The sequence below is a fragment of the Teleopsis dalmanni genome, chromosome X (genome assembly GCF_002237135.1).
Source record: "Teleopsis dalmanni isolate 2A chromosome X, ASM223713v2, whole genome shotgun sequence".
Classification (NCBI taxonomy): Eukaryota; Metazoa; Arthropoda; class Insecta; order Diptera; family Diopsidae; genus Teleopsis; species Teleopsis dalmanni.
In genome coordinates this window covers 13,014,105-13,029,096 of record NC_051848.1, presented here as the reverse complement: position 1 = coordinate 13,029,096, position 14,992 = coordinate 13,014,105, and the positions used below count along the sequence as shown (strand labels likewise).

At 26.3% G+C, this 14,992-nt stretch overlaps 1 protein-coding gene across 1 annotated transcript; it reads right to left on the bottom strand.

Annotated features, from left to right (window-relative positions):
- Nucleotides 1-5,406: 5,406 nt before the first annotated feature.
- On the bottom strand, nt 5,407-13,216 carry LOC119689042 (mucin-5AC). Its single transcript, XM_038103775.1, has 5 exons — nt 12,955-13,216; nt 9,324-9,990; nt 8,908-9,258; nt 8,635-8,838; nt 5,407-6,549 (listed from the first exon to the last, which is right to left on the bottom strand). The coding sequence occupies exons 2-5, from the start codon at nt 9,680-9,682 to the stop codon at nt 5,811-5,813; spliced, it is 1,653 nt and encodes a 550-aa protein (XP_037959703.1). The 5' UTR covers nt 9,683-9,990; nt 12,955-13,216; the 3' UTR covers nt 5,407-5,810.
- Nucleotides 13,217-14,992: the final 1,776 nt, after the last annotated feature.

Sequence of the window (14,992 nt, the reverse complement as noted above, 5' to 3'; positions counted from 1 at the left end):
GTTATAATTGTACTTAGTTTATAAAGAAGGAATGTACTTTAAAATAATGTTTTTATTATAAAATGATAAAACATGTAAAATAATATGTCTTTGATTATATAATATTATATACTATATGTCATATAATATATGCATTATACATATCACAAACATGCAGTATAATTCATAATTATGAACTTTTTAATATTTTGCTATTTATAATATAGACTAAATCTACTAAGAATTTAGGATCACTATATAAAAGCTTTGGAAATGATGAAATTGTGATCAATCAATTATTTCTACTCTCTTACTATATTGTTAAAAACTATTTAAAAATAAATCACAATATGTATTATAGTTATTAAAAACATATAGAATAATATACTAAAGTAAAGAATAATATAAACATTTTATATATCTAACAATCGTTAAAGATCATTGTAAAAACTTTACCTTCTACATTCCCTCCCCGTGTAAGTCTATTAATTAATTCTAATCGTTTATATTGTTTTTTAGATTTAAGAATTAGAATGTAATTTTTATAGATACTTTGATATTATTTATTGCTTAGCGATAGTTAACGCAAAGTTTCATACCCTTGTGATCTTTTTATCTATTAAGATTCCACGCTGCTTGCTATGCGTAGGAGTTAATAATTCCATTAGAGTAAGTCTACAAAACTAGTACAAGTATGTGAATAAAAACGAATATATTTTATATTGAATATTTTTTATATGGTATATAATAAAAGGCATTTTTGTCATTTGACACTGATCGACTTTAATGTATTTTAATGCGATTTTTCAAATATTAGTTAAACATATTGACAATTTGTTTAAATTTACTATTTCTATATTAGTTTGTAAGTTTCTGTAATATCAATATAGACATAATTGTTTCATTTAAATTATACACAGACTGCATGTTTTATTATAGTCTGAATTAAACATAATAAGTCGTTAAAATATTATTATATTTTAATTATCTAATCACTAGTAAAAATTTTTTAGAAAGAATTTATTTGGCAAAATTGAGTTAAATTTTTATTTTCTTAATATTATTATTAATATATCTTAATATCCTAGTATTGCAAATGTTATGGTAAATATTTAATTATCATATGTAAATATAATAATTAAAAGTAATAAATAATTCTTAAATTTAATTACAATAACAATATACATCGAAATTAAGTGAACTGGTTTTACATAAATAAAAGATTATATAAATATAAAAATAAAAGAAAAAATATAATTATTAATTATAGATAATGATTCGGTAATAATTGAAATATGTTATTTAAATTTTATTGGAAAATATTAAGTAAATACGCTCACAGAGTTAGTATGGAAGGAAAAATTGATATTTATAAAATATTTTAAAGGAAAGTAAAAAAAAACTAAAATGTTTAAATAAAAAAAATTTGGTTTACCAATATTCTTCAAATTCCAAATAAATGTAATATTATTATTAATATTTTAATGCTGACAAATAGCAATAGAAAATGGTAGTGATCTGCTCCATTTAAAGTTTAAATTCCAATACTAATTTCAATGTCATTAGGATTTTAGAAAGTAATTCCATTAAATTTACCAATAAAGAATACTTTTATAGTATTCTATTGGAATAATAAATATTTATAAAAAGTTTATTAACGCTATAGACTTATTGAAATTTAATTTTTTTAAGTGCCATAAAAATTGCAATTAGATAAAAAATATTATTTTTAATATATTGTAAATCTTTAAATAATTTTTTTTATCTTTAAATAAGAAAAAAAAAATTATTTCCATGCACTAGAACTGAAGTCAGGAAAAATTAATTAAAAATCATTACTAAGCAACTTTCGAAAATATTTCTAATAGAATGTGATTATTCCAGAAATCACCCGTTTATTACCGTTTACCGTTCCCATCGCTGTTTCATGTGCTACGGCAGCAATAATAAGACTCTACTGGTTATTATAGTTTACATTAATAATACGTTTTGAGGAGTAATATTCGATAGTTCAAGCATACTTTGAACCATCGGTATGTTTCACTCCTTTTTTCTCAACAGAAAGCCACAATGAGCCGATTCAGTTATGCTATACAAAGTTTCTAGGTGTAACACTTTTCGTAACCCTGCTTTTCTTTACAAATTGCTAATTTTGATTTTTAGGTGATTAGGTAATTAGGTGACTTTATAAGCTTATATAGAAATTAATTTGTGCAACTGAATTATACAAATAATTTGTTAGATAACGCGAGTATTTAAGATAAGGCTAGATGAACCTCTCTAAGCTATTCATCCCTTTAAACGATCAAGTACCGCTTATCCTCTCTCAATAACGACTCGAACAGGAAACTCTCTTTCAGGAATACCGAAAGGGTTAAAACAACAACAATAAGATGATAGTGATAGATAGTGATAGAAATTTCGTTTACAACGAAACAATTGATAATAAAAGTAAAGCGACTACATACATTTTTATAGAATTAGTAATAAAATTAAGAGTAGATTTCTATAAATTTATTAACGTCTTATTTAAATAAATACATATATTATGTGAAGTATGTATTGTTCAAATTTGTATCACTTTAAAATAAAAGATATTCTCAATCAACTGCATTTAGTCGAAGACAAGAGATTCTTTAACTATTAAGTGGATAACGCTATACATTTCGACTCATGTGGCCTATTATTGTACTCACGTCTAAATATCATTAATTATTTTTTGTAAAATAAAGGGACGAAATGCATTTAAGTGCTTTATTAAAATTATAGATTTATTATTATAAAATTGCTTTAATAACTTGTAAAAATGCGCCACGTTATAAGTTAGTTTTCTTCTTTTTTTAGTGATCGTTACTAGGTTTAAATAGGTTTGAACGTGATGGCCATTCGGTTTGGCAATCTCAACATAGTCATTGTTAATAACATATTCAATATAATGAGTTTTCACATCTTATTAGATGATTTTCTACTCAACCGTATGCTCAGACGAAAATGATATATAATATATGGTATTTATCATCTCATAGAGAGAACCGGGAATTGAGGTTAAATAAGCCAATTTCTAAAAACGACATGGTCTTTATTATATTATGATATATAATTATATAATAGTACATAACTTTTATTAATCAACTTTAAAGTATATTTTTAAAAAATGAGACAGACAGTACATTATTTTACAGCACACAAATGTATCATCTTAGATCATAGGGAATTTTCTCATAGTGCATACATTTTTCATAAAACAATCATCATATTTTGAACAAGTTAATAATACTCCCATTATCCGTTGTATATGGTTTTATATATTGGTTGAAATTGTTATTGAGCCCGCAGGAATCTATAAAGCAGATAATACGAAAACATGGGTTAGGATGCAGATAAGTAGTGAGGAGGCGATTATTTACGATTGAGAATGGATTGACGGATAGGTGTGATTTAAATTGAATTCAATTAGAATCAAGGCGGAGAAACCTAACCATTTCCTATTGGGCGGACATATTTTTTGACGGTTAACTGCAACTGTTTTCTGTTTTTGACAATATATATTTATCACTAGTTATAAAAATGTATTAATAGAGTTTTGTAGTCATAGTAAAATTTACAAACTGCGTATAATAAGAGTATTCATTATGTATAGATCTGCTGCTACAACATACATTAACAGTACATAAAACTTTTAAAGCAACAATTCTAATTTATGTCTAAGATTTTTTTTAAATAAGCTTAATTTTTTAAAATTATACTGAGCTAGTGCTTCCGTAGTGCTAACATGTATTTCTTCTAATTATAAAAACCTATGTCAATAAACATCAGCGAAGCTACTAAATACGCAAATCTAATCATTTATCGAAAATATTTTAAATATACTACAATTAACTGCTCAATATTATTATCAACTAGATCAAAAACATAATTTTACTATTTGCTTTCTGTGGCAAGTATAATTCTATTTTCGAATATGATAAAAACATATAACTCATTAAGCTAAAACACTTAAAAACAACACTTGCAACAAAATAAAATGTACATTAATACAAATATAACATATAATTTAATTTATATATTGATATAAAATAAAATGACATTGGCTTAGGTATAGTTGCTTAAAATAAAATTTAAAACTAGTTTGCATGTGACACATAAATGTAATAAAAAAAAAACAAATAATTTACACTATTCACTAAATAGTTTTTGGACAATGCTTATTATCATAATAATTTAAAATAAAAGTAATATTTATTTATATTATCTTTTTACTTAGAATAATTATAAGTATATAATATAATATAATATAATATAATATAATATAATATAATATAATATAATATAATATAATATAATATAATATATATAATATATAAAAATATATAATATATAAAAATATATAATAAAATATATTATATATAATATATATAATATATTAATATATAATATTATATTATATTTTTATTATATATATTTATATTATATTATTATATTATTTTATACTATTTATATTTATATATTTATATTTATTAATATATTATTATATATATATTATATATAATATTATATTATCTTTACAATTATATATATATTATACTATATTATATTATATATTATACTATATTATATTATATATTATACTATATTATATTATATATTATACTATATTATATTATATATTATATTATATACTATATTATATTATAATATATTATATTATATAATATATTATATCATATTATATTATATATTATATAATATACTATGTTATATTATATATTAATATGATCTTATGACGATGTTTGGAAAAATTTAATTTTTGTATAAATCAAAATAACTTAAATTTATTTAAATAATAATTATAAACGCTTTGGATTTTGCATTTTCGATAATATTTGAACAAAAGTAAATTTTTAAATAAAATAAAGAAAAAAAATTTTAAATAATTATTTAAGTACAAAAATTATAAAAACATAATATTTCAACGGTATACAAAATTGATTTGGAACATATCGTTACTTATATAAATATAATATAAAATAAAATATTTGCATTATATTAATTTCTACTAAAAAAAATATATAATTACAGTCCTTAAACTGAATGAAGTACAAGTGCTTTTATGTGATTATAAAACGTACACACGGGGGAAGTTACTAAAAAAATTTCTTGCTATATATTTTGAATTGCATGTAATTTTTACTGCAGATTATATCTGATATAAATAATACTGTTACATTTTCAAAGTGTTAAAAAGATAGCGATTATTTGTTTGGTAATTTATAGTATTTTAAATTTGTTAGGACTATACTTCGCAAAAAAATCAAAAGTTTTAAAGTTAAGGATAATAAAAAAACTTAAAGTCGCCAATTTTTTAGATATTACAAAAGAAATATTTTTTATAATTCTATAAACACATAAAAACGTTGGCTTAAGAAAAATATTTTTTTATATATTTTAATATTTTAAGTTATTAAGATCTTCAAAATCAAATCCTAGCTGTACAACAGTTCAAAATTGTCATATCCGATTAATTGGAAAATTCTAAAGCTCGCCGAAACTGGAGATTTACATTTTCTTCATATATATATTTTTTTTTGTTTAAATAATTTGAATTTGTATGAATATGTTATAAATATAAATGAAATAACTTAATAAGAGATGAATTATAAAATTGAAACTAATCTAATATATATACCCTGCACGCATAAGTCTGCTTTTCATTAATATAATAATCCCAATTTAATTCATATTTACATACGAAAATACTTGGCGCGGGTGTAGTATTCAACATTCCATTATCAATTATGAGTTAAGACTTACGACTTTTTTTAAGTTTGAGTTTATAAGTTTTTACTAAGAATGGCGCTTTCTATTGATTTCGTGCCCATCGCCTTTGCTTGTGCAGTGCTGGTTAATACACCGGTAGGAGAAATGTCACTATTTGTAGTACTAGTAACATTAATGGCATCCATTGGTTCGCCACTATTACTACTTGATGTTGTCCTTACTACAACGGAATTGCTTACATTGTTTTTACTGTCGTGTTCGTCAACACTGTAAATTATTTGTCCAATTTCTGTTGTGTTCACTTTGTTAAAGAAATTGACTTCAGTCTTCGACATATCGATATCACATGACGTTTCTATATTAATGTCGGAACAGCCATCGGAGGACGAAACCTCATTTTTAATATCTTCTAATAGTGTGGTTTCGTCTTGCACATCTGTACACATAGGCTGTGTTATAGTTATGGTACATTTTTCATCTGGTTCTGAGATAGATATACCTTCGTCGATATTATTATTGGTTGGTGTTGATACTGATGATGTAGTTGATGCTGATGATGACGAAGATGATGAAGAAGATATCGACGAACACAGCGCAGAATTAACTATTATATCATTTGGGTTGAGAGCACTGCTTGGAGAAGAAGACATAGGTGACGAACATGTAGAATTATTGTTAATAGCACATAATTTAGAAATGAAAAGTTTTGGTGTTGTGCGTCCATCATAGGTGCCTGAGTCAGGACTGGGACAGACTGATGATGGCGATTGACATATTGGTGAAGAGCCACGACTTTAATAAAAAAATAAAATTAAATAAATTAATAACAATGAAAAACATAAAAAAAAAATAATAATATACGTTATAATACTATTATTAATTCTGTATTGAAATCAGGAATCAATCAGGAATTATCAAGAAAATGTTGCAAACTTAACTGTGCTCCTCACCCCAGCAACAATATTAAAAAAAAACTATAGAGTCCAAGATATGGATGGGAGTGTGAATCGAGATATATTATTTCAAATATAATGAGGAGTTATTTTTGAGAAACATAGAAATATTTCTTTATTCTAAAAAAGTATTGATGACTTATAATTTTGATGGGGGTAAATAGAGTTTTCTGAGTTTTTGTTAATATAATGTTATGTTGGACTACATAAAGGATGGTAATCAAAAGCACAAATACAGAGCACAATTGCAACATTGGGGGCAATGTATGAAATGATTGGTGATAATTGTGAGGTTGATAATGTTGTTAGAAGGAAGTGTCATGAAAACGAATGAACAAGTGGCGTGAATCATATTCACATTATAAGGTTAAAACAGTTATACCGTGTTTATATTATTTAAGTAGCTTAAGTAAACGAAATTTATTAAAGTTGATTCACTAACATCAAACATTTACATTATCGTTTTGGGTTTTTATTTTGATAAGTGTTGCTTTTTTAATAATATAGAATAAATATTATTATTAGAAATAGAATAAATATTATTTCAATACTTCAACTCAAATATTAAATATCTCTGAAAAAGTTCAACAAATGGACAATTTTTTTAAAATTTATTTCTAAGCAACAACCCAGTATTCAACAGCAACGTTAACTTGGCACTAGCCATATGTTATTTTAAAAATCTAGCAATAAAAATGAAAATTCTCGTCGAAAACGAAAACAAAATGAAATGAAACTGGCTTTCAATGAAAGTTCGAACATTGTTGTGCCCCTTTTTAAACGACAAGACCAGCTTTGGTAACTGGTTTTGAGCTCAAAGTCAATTACCACCAGCAAAGTTCGTAATGTAAACATGATATAAGGATATACTTAAGATTATATGCTTTTTTTTCGTAGCTGGAGAAGAGGAGTTCGTAGGTAATACTAATTAGTAACTCTGTTTTAATTGGCATTTATTTGACAAATACAAAAAAAAATATTTAATAGTACCTTAAAGTGCTTGAGCAGTTTGAGTATACAAATTCATTTTCAAAGATTTGAATTGAAAACGTTCGAGCACCAAGATTAAGTTCAAGGTACTCGTACAGCCCATCTTCTAACAGTCACATTTGGCGTAAACATTAAAATAATCTTTTAAACAATATGAATGAATTTTTGGGTATGAAATACAGTTTTTGAAAACTTTCAAGTATCGAAATTTTAAAAAGAAGTTGCAATAGAAGATATATGGTTATTTAAATATGTCAGTCTCCATTGTTCTATCAAGAATAAGTATTAAATAATAATGTAACTTAAACAGAACATAGCTTAATTGTTCAATTATGTAGTCAAATATTACGGATATAATGAAGCTGCTCGTGCAGAAGAGTTGTAAGAAAAAGTTGGTGTATGGCCGGACGCTTAGTTAAAGAACAATTGATGTAAGCCTGAAGAAATTTTATGGAAAGTATTTCATACTCTTCTTTCATGCATATAAACTCTTTTGAATTTTTTATAATAATAAATATACAATCATAGAGCAATAACAAGTAACCTATATTTTTATATAATTTTTCGAATAGTGTAAGGTGAAAAAAACCTGGGATCTTTTGGCACTATTAAAATGAAAATTAGTCGCACAAAAAAATGTAACATTTCTTCTTGAAATAAACAAATTATTAGTTGAAATTATGTGAAATGATCACTATCAATTTTTATGTAATTTTGTTTGAATAAATATGGCAAATCTTACTCAGATTAATATGAATTAATTTAAATTTAATTTTTAACAGACGTAAAAATATTCGTGTACAGATTTCAACATCCGACCGTTCTACATTCCGCAGTCATGTCTAAATTGAAGTCCACTTCAAGTAGGTTGCATTAACAAGTTCATAACAATGGTTGGACTTATATGTTATACTTTTGTTTTAAGTTTACTCACCTCTCTGTGAATATTTTTTTTAAAGGCGGAGGTGTATTGTAAACATTCCAGTTGCTGTTATTATCATCTAATTCAAATTTTCTTTTTACAGGACCTAACTGGGAGGGTCGCATAGCTATAGGTGACATTGAACGTCTTGTGGCAAATGTGCGGCGCGTTGGCGATGGAGACAAACCGTAAGGAAGACGTAAACCAGCACGATTACTGTTGTAAGAATAAATATTAATTATGATTATTGAACCAAATAACTGAAATTTAATAGAAAATATTTACCTTGTCGGGCTTGGGCTTGAACAACTTGACACACCAGATGGTAAAACAACTTGCAATGGATTGCTAAATTCATCAGATTTACATGACCAGTTTTCTGCGACTAATGTGAGATCCTCCCAACTTTGTGACATTTGCATGGCACTATGAACTTCCCGCTCATGATTCACTTCACGGCTATTTATATCAATACATTCCTCCTGGCGTAATTGCGAAACACGGGGTGTTATACAAAGCGGTGCGCCAGTTGAAGAGCCAGTAATACCCGCTGTGGCACACAACGGACTGTAACTAGCTGAGTAACGTCGAGCACGGGGCGCAAAAATATTGAAAACTGGAGCAGGTGAAACCTCTCTAAAATTCACATTTATTTTAGTTAAAAAAAATATAAATTAAAATAAATCAAAACATATACAAACCTTGAAGAAGGATTTGAACGTGGTATGCCTAAGCTGTAATGGTTTGCACCTGTACTGTTTATGGAACAGCTCTCAGCTGTGGTATGATTTAATTTCTTTGGAGTCTCGGTAATAGTTTCAGTGTTTTTATTAACAATATTGCGGTAGCACATGGCAGCTGCCGCCGCAGCTGCTGAGCGTGTTGTCATCGTACCAATTGTAGTTGGTGTATGTATTATTGGAACGCTGAGACAGCGTTTGAGTGCTTTGGACGATGCTGTTGTAGGTATAGCAGCTGTTGTATTCATTGTTGGATTGGATGTTGTTATAGGAGGCAATGCTGTTGTATTTGTTAATATAGTTGTTTGTATATCTGCCATTCTTTTACATTTATTGCTTCAAAGTTCCAATTTGTTTTTTTAGATACCAGTACACCGTTGCTTTATTCAAAATGTCAATTAATGTTCCTCTCGGTTCGTTTTCTTTGGTGGTTCTATGTTTTCCTGGTAAATTGAGTTTTAGTTACATTTTTAGATTATTGAGGCGGAAGCACGTCAAAAACTTGCAAACTGCGAACAACTGGCCCCTGGCTAAATTAATACAACAATCATTGCGTTGATAGCTTTTTTGTGTTTACCGCTTGTCAAAGTGATAGCTTCTTTTGCTTTCTGGCAACGACATTTTTATGCTGTTAAAAATACACCACGAAATGGTGAGTTTTAATTAAGTTCAATCATTTGAAAATCTAAAGTCAACATATGAGAATTTGTAAGAAAATTTAACTTACAAATTTTAAAAATATAAAATCATCTTCTTTTTATTTTATTTACGAATATTACTCTAGAAAGACTAGTCAATCAATTTTTAAATGCAGTAATCATACTTTGAGTAGATCGAGTAGTAATCGTCATTAAAAAATTCAATTTAAGCATATGAAGAGAGAGTGAGAGAGAGAGAGAATTGGTAATACTAATAGACAATTAAATAAGTACATCACAAGGTAAATTTTATCTAGAAGTCTGTAAGGCAGTAGACGACTTGATAAATGCGCGCTATTAACATCAAACAATAAACGCAATATACCAATATACTAAAGCAAACAGATATAAAGAAGAGATAGGTCATTAATTTAAAATTGAGTACAAATGATTAATTAACAAATGAATGATTATAAATGATTATACTATAGATTCAATTACAGCCGTAAGAAAAAAATGTAAAAATTAAAGTGCAATTAGGAGAAATTTTGAATTAAATAACCTGATTTAAAGTAAATCAAATATTGTATTTTACTGATAATTTAAAACAGTCACTTGTGGTTACGAAAGAAATCTATATAAAATTTTTTTTCTTCTTCATGAGCGTTTTAATTTGAAATTTTACGAATTAGATAATTGAAGAGTAAAATGCTCCCAACAGAGTAGAGTACTGCGACTATTGTAAGTCTTTTGTGCTACAGTTGACTTTGACTGAACAGATCCTAATACAGATCCATTAAACTCAAAAAAGGTCCCGATCTACAGATTTGAATGGCACTAATATATTTTCTACATAAATAGTATAATGTGTTAGTTTTATATGCAGAATTTTTTTGTTGTAGGATCATTGAGGTAATATCTAGATTTCTCAATATCAATTCTCCAGTTTTGGTTGTAAACTGACATCGCTTTGCACTTATGGTTTGCTTTTTCTTTGAATGCTTTGGGGGATGTAGTTTATTTGTGTTTTTAGGATTAATTGTTTTACAAAATAAAATTAAATATATTTGTTTACAATATATATAACATATATTTTATTATTTCTTAAACACGTTTATTCTTCATGTATGAAGCAGTACAGAAATGTTTTATATTGTAAAGTAGTTCTTAGTTTATTAAACAACTGTTAATTGAAGATATTACCAATGTATGTGTGTAGATTGAGTTAGGTCAAGATTGCATTTACGATCTATTGACACTAAATGATCTCTTTTCTGGATGTGGTAATCATTTCAAATTTTAACAAAGCTTAAGGATTTAGTCAAACAGTGAACTAAAATAAATCATTGAGACTATTATGAAGTCAATATCTTTGGAGACTCCTATATGTTACTACTCACGATTGTGACATCAATTTTTAAAGAGGTGATTTCGCATGTTATCTTTATCAAAATTGTCTTTTTTTTTAAATACACAAATAAAATTTTTCTTAGATTTAAGAATTTCAGAAAAAATTTTTTAAAAGTGATTTCAACCATCATTCATATCATCAGCGATCTAAACTACTGCATATAATTAGCTATTGATATACATAAACAATGTGCTTTAAGGCGAATATTATTTAAAGCCTTTATTGAAGCAACAGGAGCAAATGAACCACAAGTTATCAGGTTTTCAGCCCTTGTTGAGGTCAAGAATCAAAGTAAAAAGTACCATAAGAAGAAAATGGAGACAAGTTCGTTGTCAATATATTGCGGCAACCCATAGGTATTCAGCGTTCAATTGATTCTTGAGGTACTTTATTGTATATAGAGAAGAGCCTTAAAAAATAATTACTGATTTATTATTAATAATTGATCAATCTTTAGTAAAAAGAAAAATTCTATCTAACAGTACGTTTATACTATCGCAATAAACTTGACAAATATCCGGCAATAGTGCCCTTTTTTTTAGCTTAATTGTAAACATATAATAAAATTGGTGAAACGTAATTAATCCGTTTAATCCTGTCAAATACATCCAAAAACCTGTCAAACTAGCTATATTATAATTTTTGTGAAGGAAAAGAAAAAAAAATAGTATGCACAGATCTACTTTTATTTAGTTGGGATTTTTTATATTATCGATTTAGTGAGGTTATGTCAAAGACGCTATATGTCATGCGTAGGCAACATACGAAGCCAGAACTACGGAATGCTTTTTATCACGCTCGAAGTCAATATCAACGGAATTGGACGTGGTTACTCAAGCATAAGTAACCGACTTTATGAGATCTATTTTATTTATTGAAACACAACAACATTTGTTCACTAATATAATTTATAATCTTTGTTTTAAATTAATTTATATTTGGTAAAAAGGTTTATATATTGAAATCAAATTACAAGATTTTATTAATAATTATATTTACTTATAATATTCTTAAAAGCAAATTATAAATTTATATACTAAAGTTTATAAAATTCGAATTCGTATTATGCCGGACGGACATATATCAGCCCCTAAGGTTGATTGCATAAAATCTGCTTCATGTAAACGCACTTTTGTTGTATAAATTTTGTTCAATTTGTACTCATGCACAGAAAGAAATTTGTTATTAAAAAAACGGCATTTAAAACACGAAAATGGCTATTTTTAACAAAATTTTTAAATATACGCACACGTTTGAATGTTTGTTTGGCAAGTCGAAACGAAAAGAGAATTTAATGACCAAACACACTGAATGCATGTAGCAGCAGTAGCAACAGCAGCAACAGCAGCAGTGGCAAATGTCATTCGCCATTACTCTTGAGAGCACAAAGAAAAATGTTTTTGCTGAATAATTGATTTTTTGTTAAGATTACAAAACTTTAATTTTTAATAAGTATTTTAAGGATACATATATGGAATGCATTTTTCCATTAAAGCCACTCATTATGCAATGATAAAAAAACTCCAAGTATATTTCTACTTACTAAATATCCTGATTTTCTCTTTCACTATATGTACTGCATCAATCACAGGCTTATTTGGCAAACTATTCACGGCACTTTTTGCTTTATATTAACTCAATTGTTTGTATCAAAATATAACACACAAAGAAGTTCAACATATAAACTTTATATTTTGATTAAAATTTTTTAAGTACATGTATAATAAATGTTAAATATTATTTGTTAAAAATGAGGGAAACGCAAAAAAGAAATGCTCTGCTGACATTTCGCCACTCACTCGCCCTTGAAGCAGTCACTTTCAAACTATTCACAGTTTGAAGAATGCTTTTTTGAAATACGGTAACAAACACACAGTGGTGAACATGGTTGAAATGAAAGGGAAAATAAACAAAAAGAACTATGCCTTTTGAATCAAACTGTTAAGTGCATGTTTAGATCTATAATTGCATTTAATATGTATTTATTTATATACCTTAAAATTATTGTATAATTATTTAAAGCAATGATTTAATGTTGTATGTAATTTATGAGTGCAAAAATATAAATAATTTATATGACTATTTATGAAAAAAATTACGCGTCATATCCTTTTTATATTCTTAATAATTTATCAAAATTGAATACAATTTATTATAACTGATAAATGAAATATGTGTACTTGCATATGTTTATTATGCCAAAGTATAATTTAAAACTAAGATATATGCGCTCGTGTGAACAGATACCTGATTAATCTTTCGATGAATATGCCATAGAACACAATTCAATTAGCTAACTTCGAAAGGTTAAGATTTTAGTGAAGTGTAAAATCTAAACAATACTAGACATTATTATTCATTATTTAATAATAATTCATAATTTCATTATTTAATTGAATAATATTTATTAAATCTTTTATCAAAATGATGAGCACTATATGGAAAATTAAATTGCATTTCAGTAGATAGTGTTGGCAGTAATGGATTTATAAGATTGACAGCGATTCATTATTATTATTATTATCCGTATTATTATTATTATCATAACACTTGACATCAATTTTAATAATTTTGACTTTTTAAAATTATAAACAAAAAATTTTGAAACAAATAAAACCTTCTATATGCTTAGTTTCTTAATCTAAGCGATTGAACAGTTACCTCGTTCCATTAAATTATTTCTATTAATTTGTGTTTATACGTATATACTTTAATATAAGTAATCTTATATCGTAACACACACAAAACTTCTTAACATTGTGATTAACCATTTAGAGAACAATTTTGATAATAAAAATTTTTTAGGAGAATCCGAATAACAGGCTGCCTTTAAAATGATAAACCATGTAATTGTAAATGCAGTTGCTTGATTATTTGCTTGCTAAAATTATTAGAGAACGTTTGAATCAGCTGATTTTGGTTTTACTTGTTTGTTCACCTTAAAAAAAACAGCTGCTATTGTTTTACCAAATAACGAAAAATATTATAGCTGAAAAATATTATTTCATAAATAAATATACATAAAGTTTTACCGTACTGTGTCACAGAATTCGATCTAATTATATTTTCTTTCAATTTACATCAAATAATTAACAAATTTAAAAACGAAGTTCGAAAGGAATTAATTTAATTCGAATAGGTCAGAATTTGAAAGCTAATGTATATAACTAAATAGCAAAATTATAAATTCAGAATATATTTAAGTCACAATTTTAGGGGGACTTTGTAATAGCCTAACATGTAACATGTGTCAGCGTTTTTTTTTTCTTACTCATTGCCTACAATTTTGAAATACTATATGAAGGCATGAATCTGTCTCGTACTGTCTCGTAGTAAATGACTAAATTGTATAGATTAACATGCTAAGGCGAATCGTAAAGTAACATTAGCATGGCTTACTTCGTATTACGTTCCTAGATTAAGTTCTATATACAAAGAAAGAAATAAACTCATGCAATAATTTATGTCTCTACAAAAGAATAATATTGAAATTTAACAATTAAAAATAAAAATATAATTAATTAATTCAATTATTCTACAGCTGGTTTATGATTTCGTTCTAATATAAATACAACAAATGA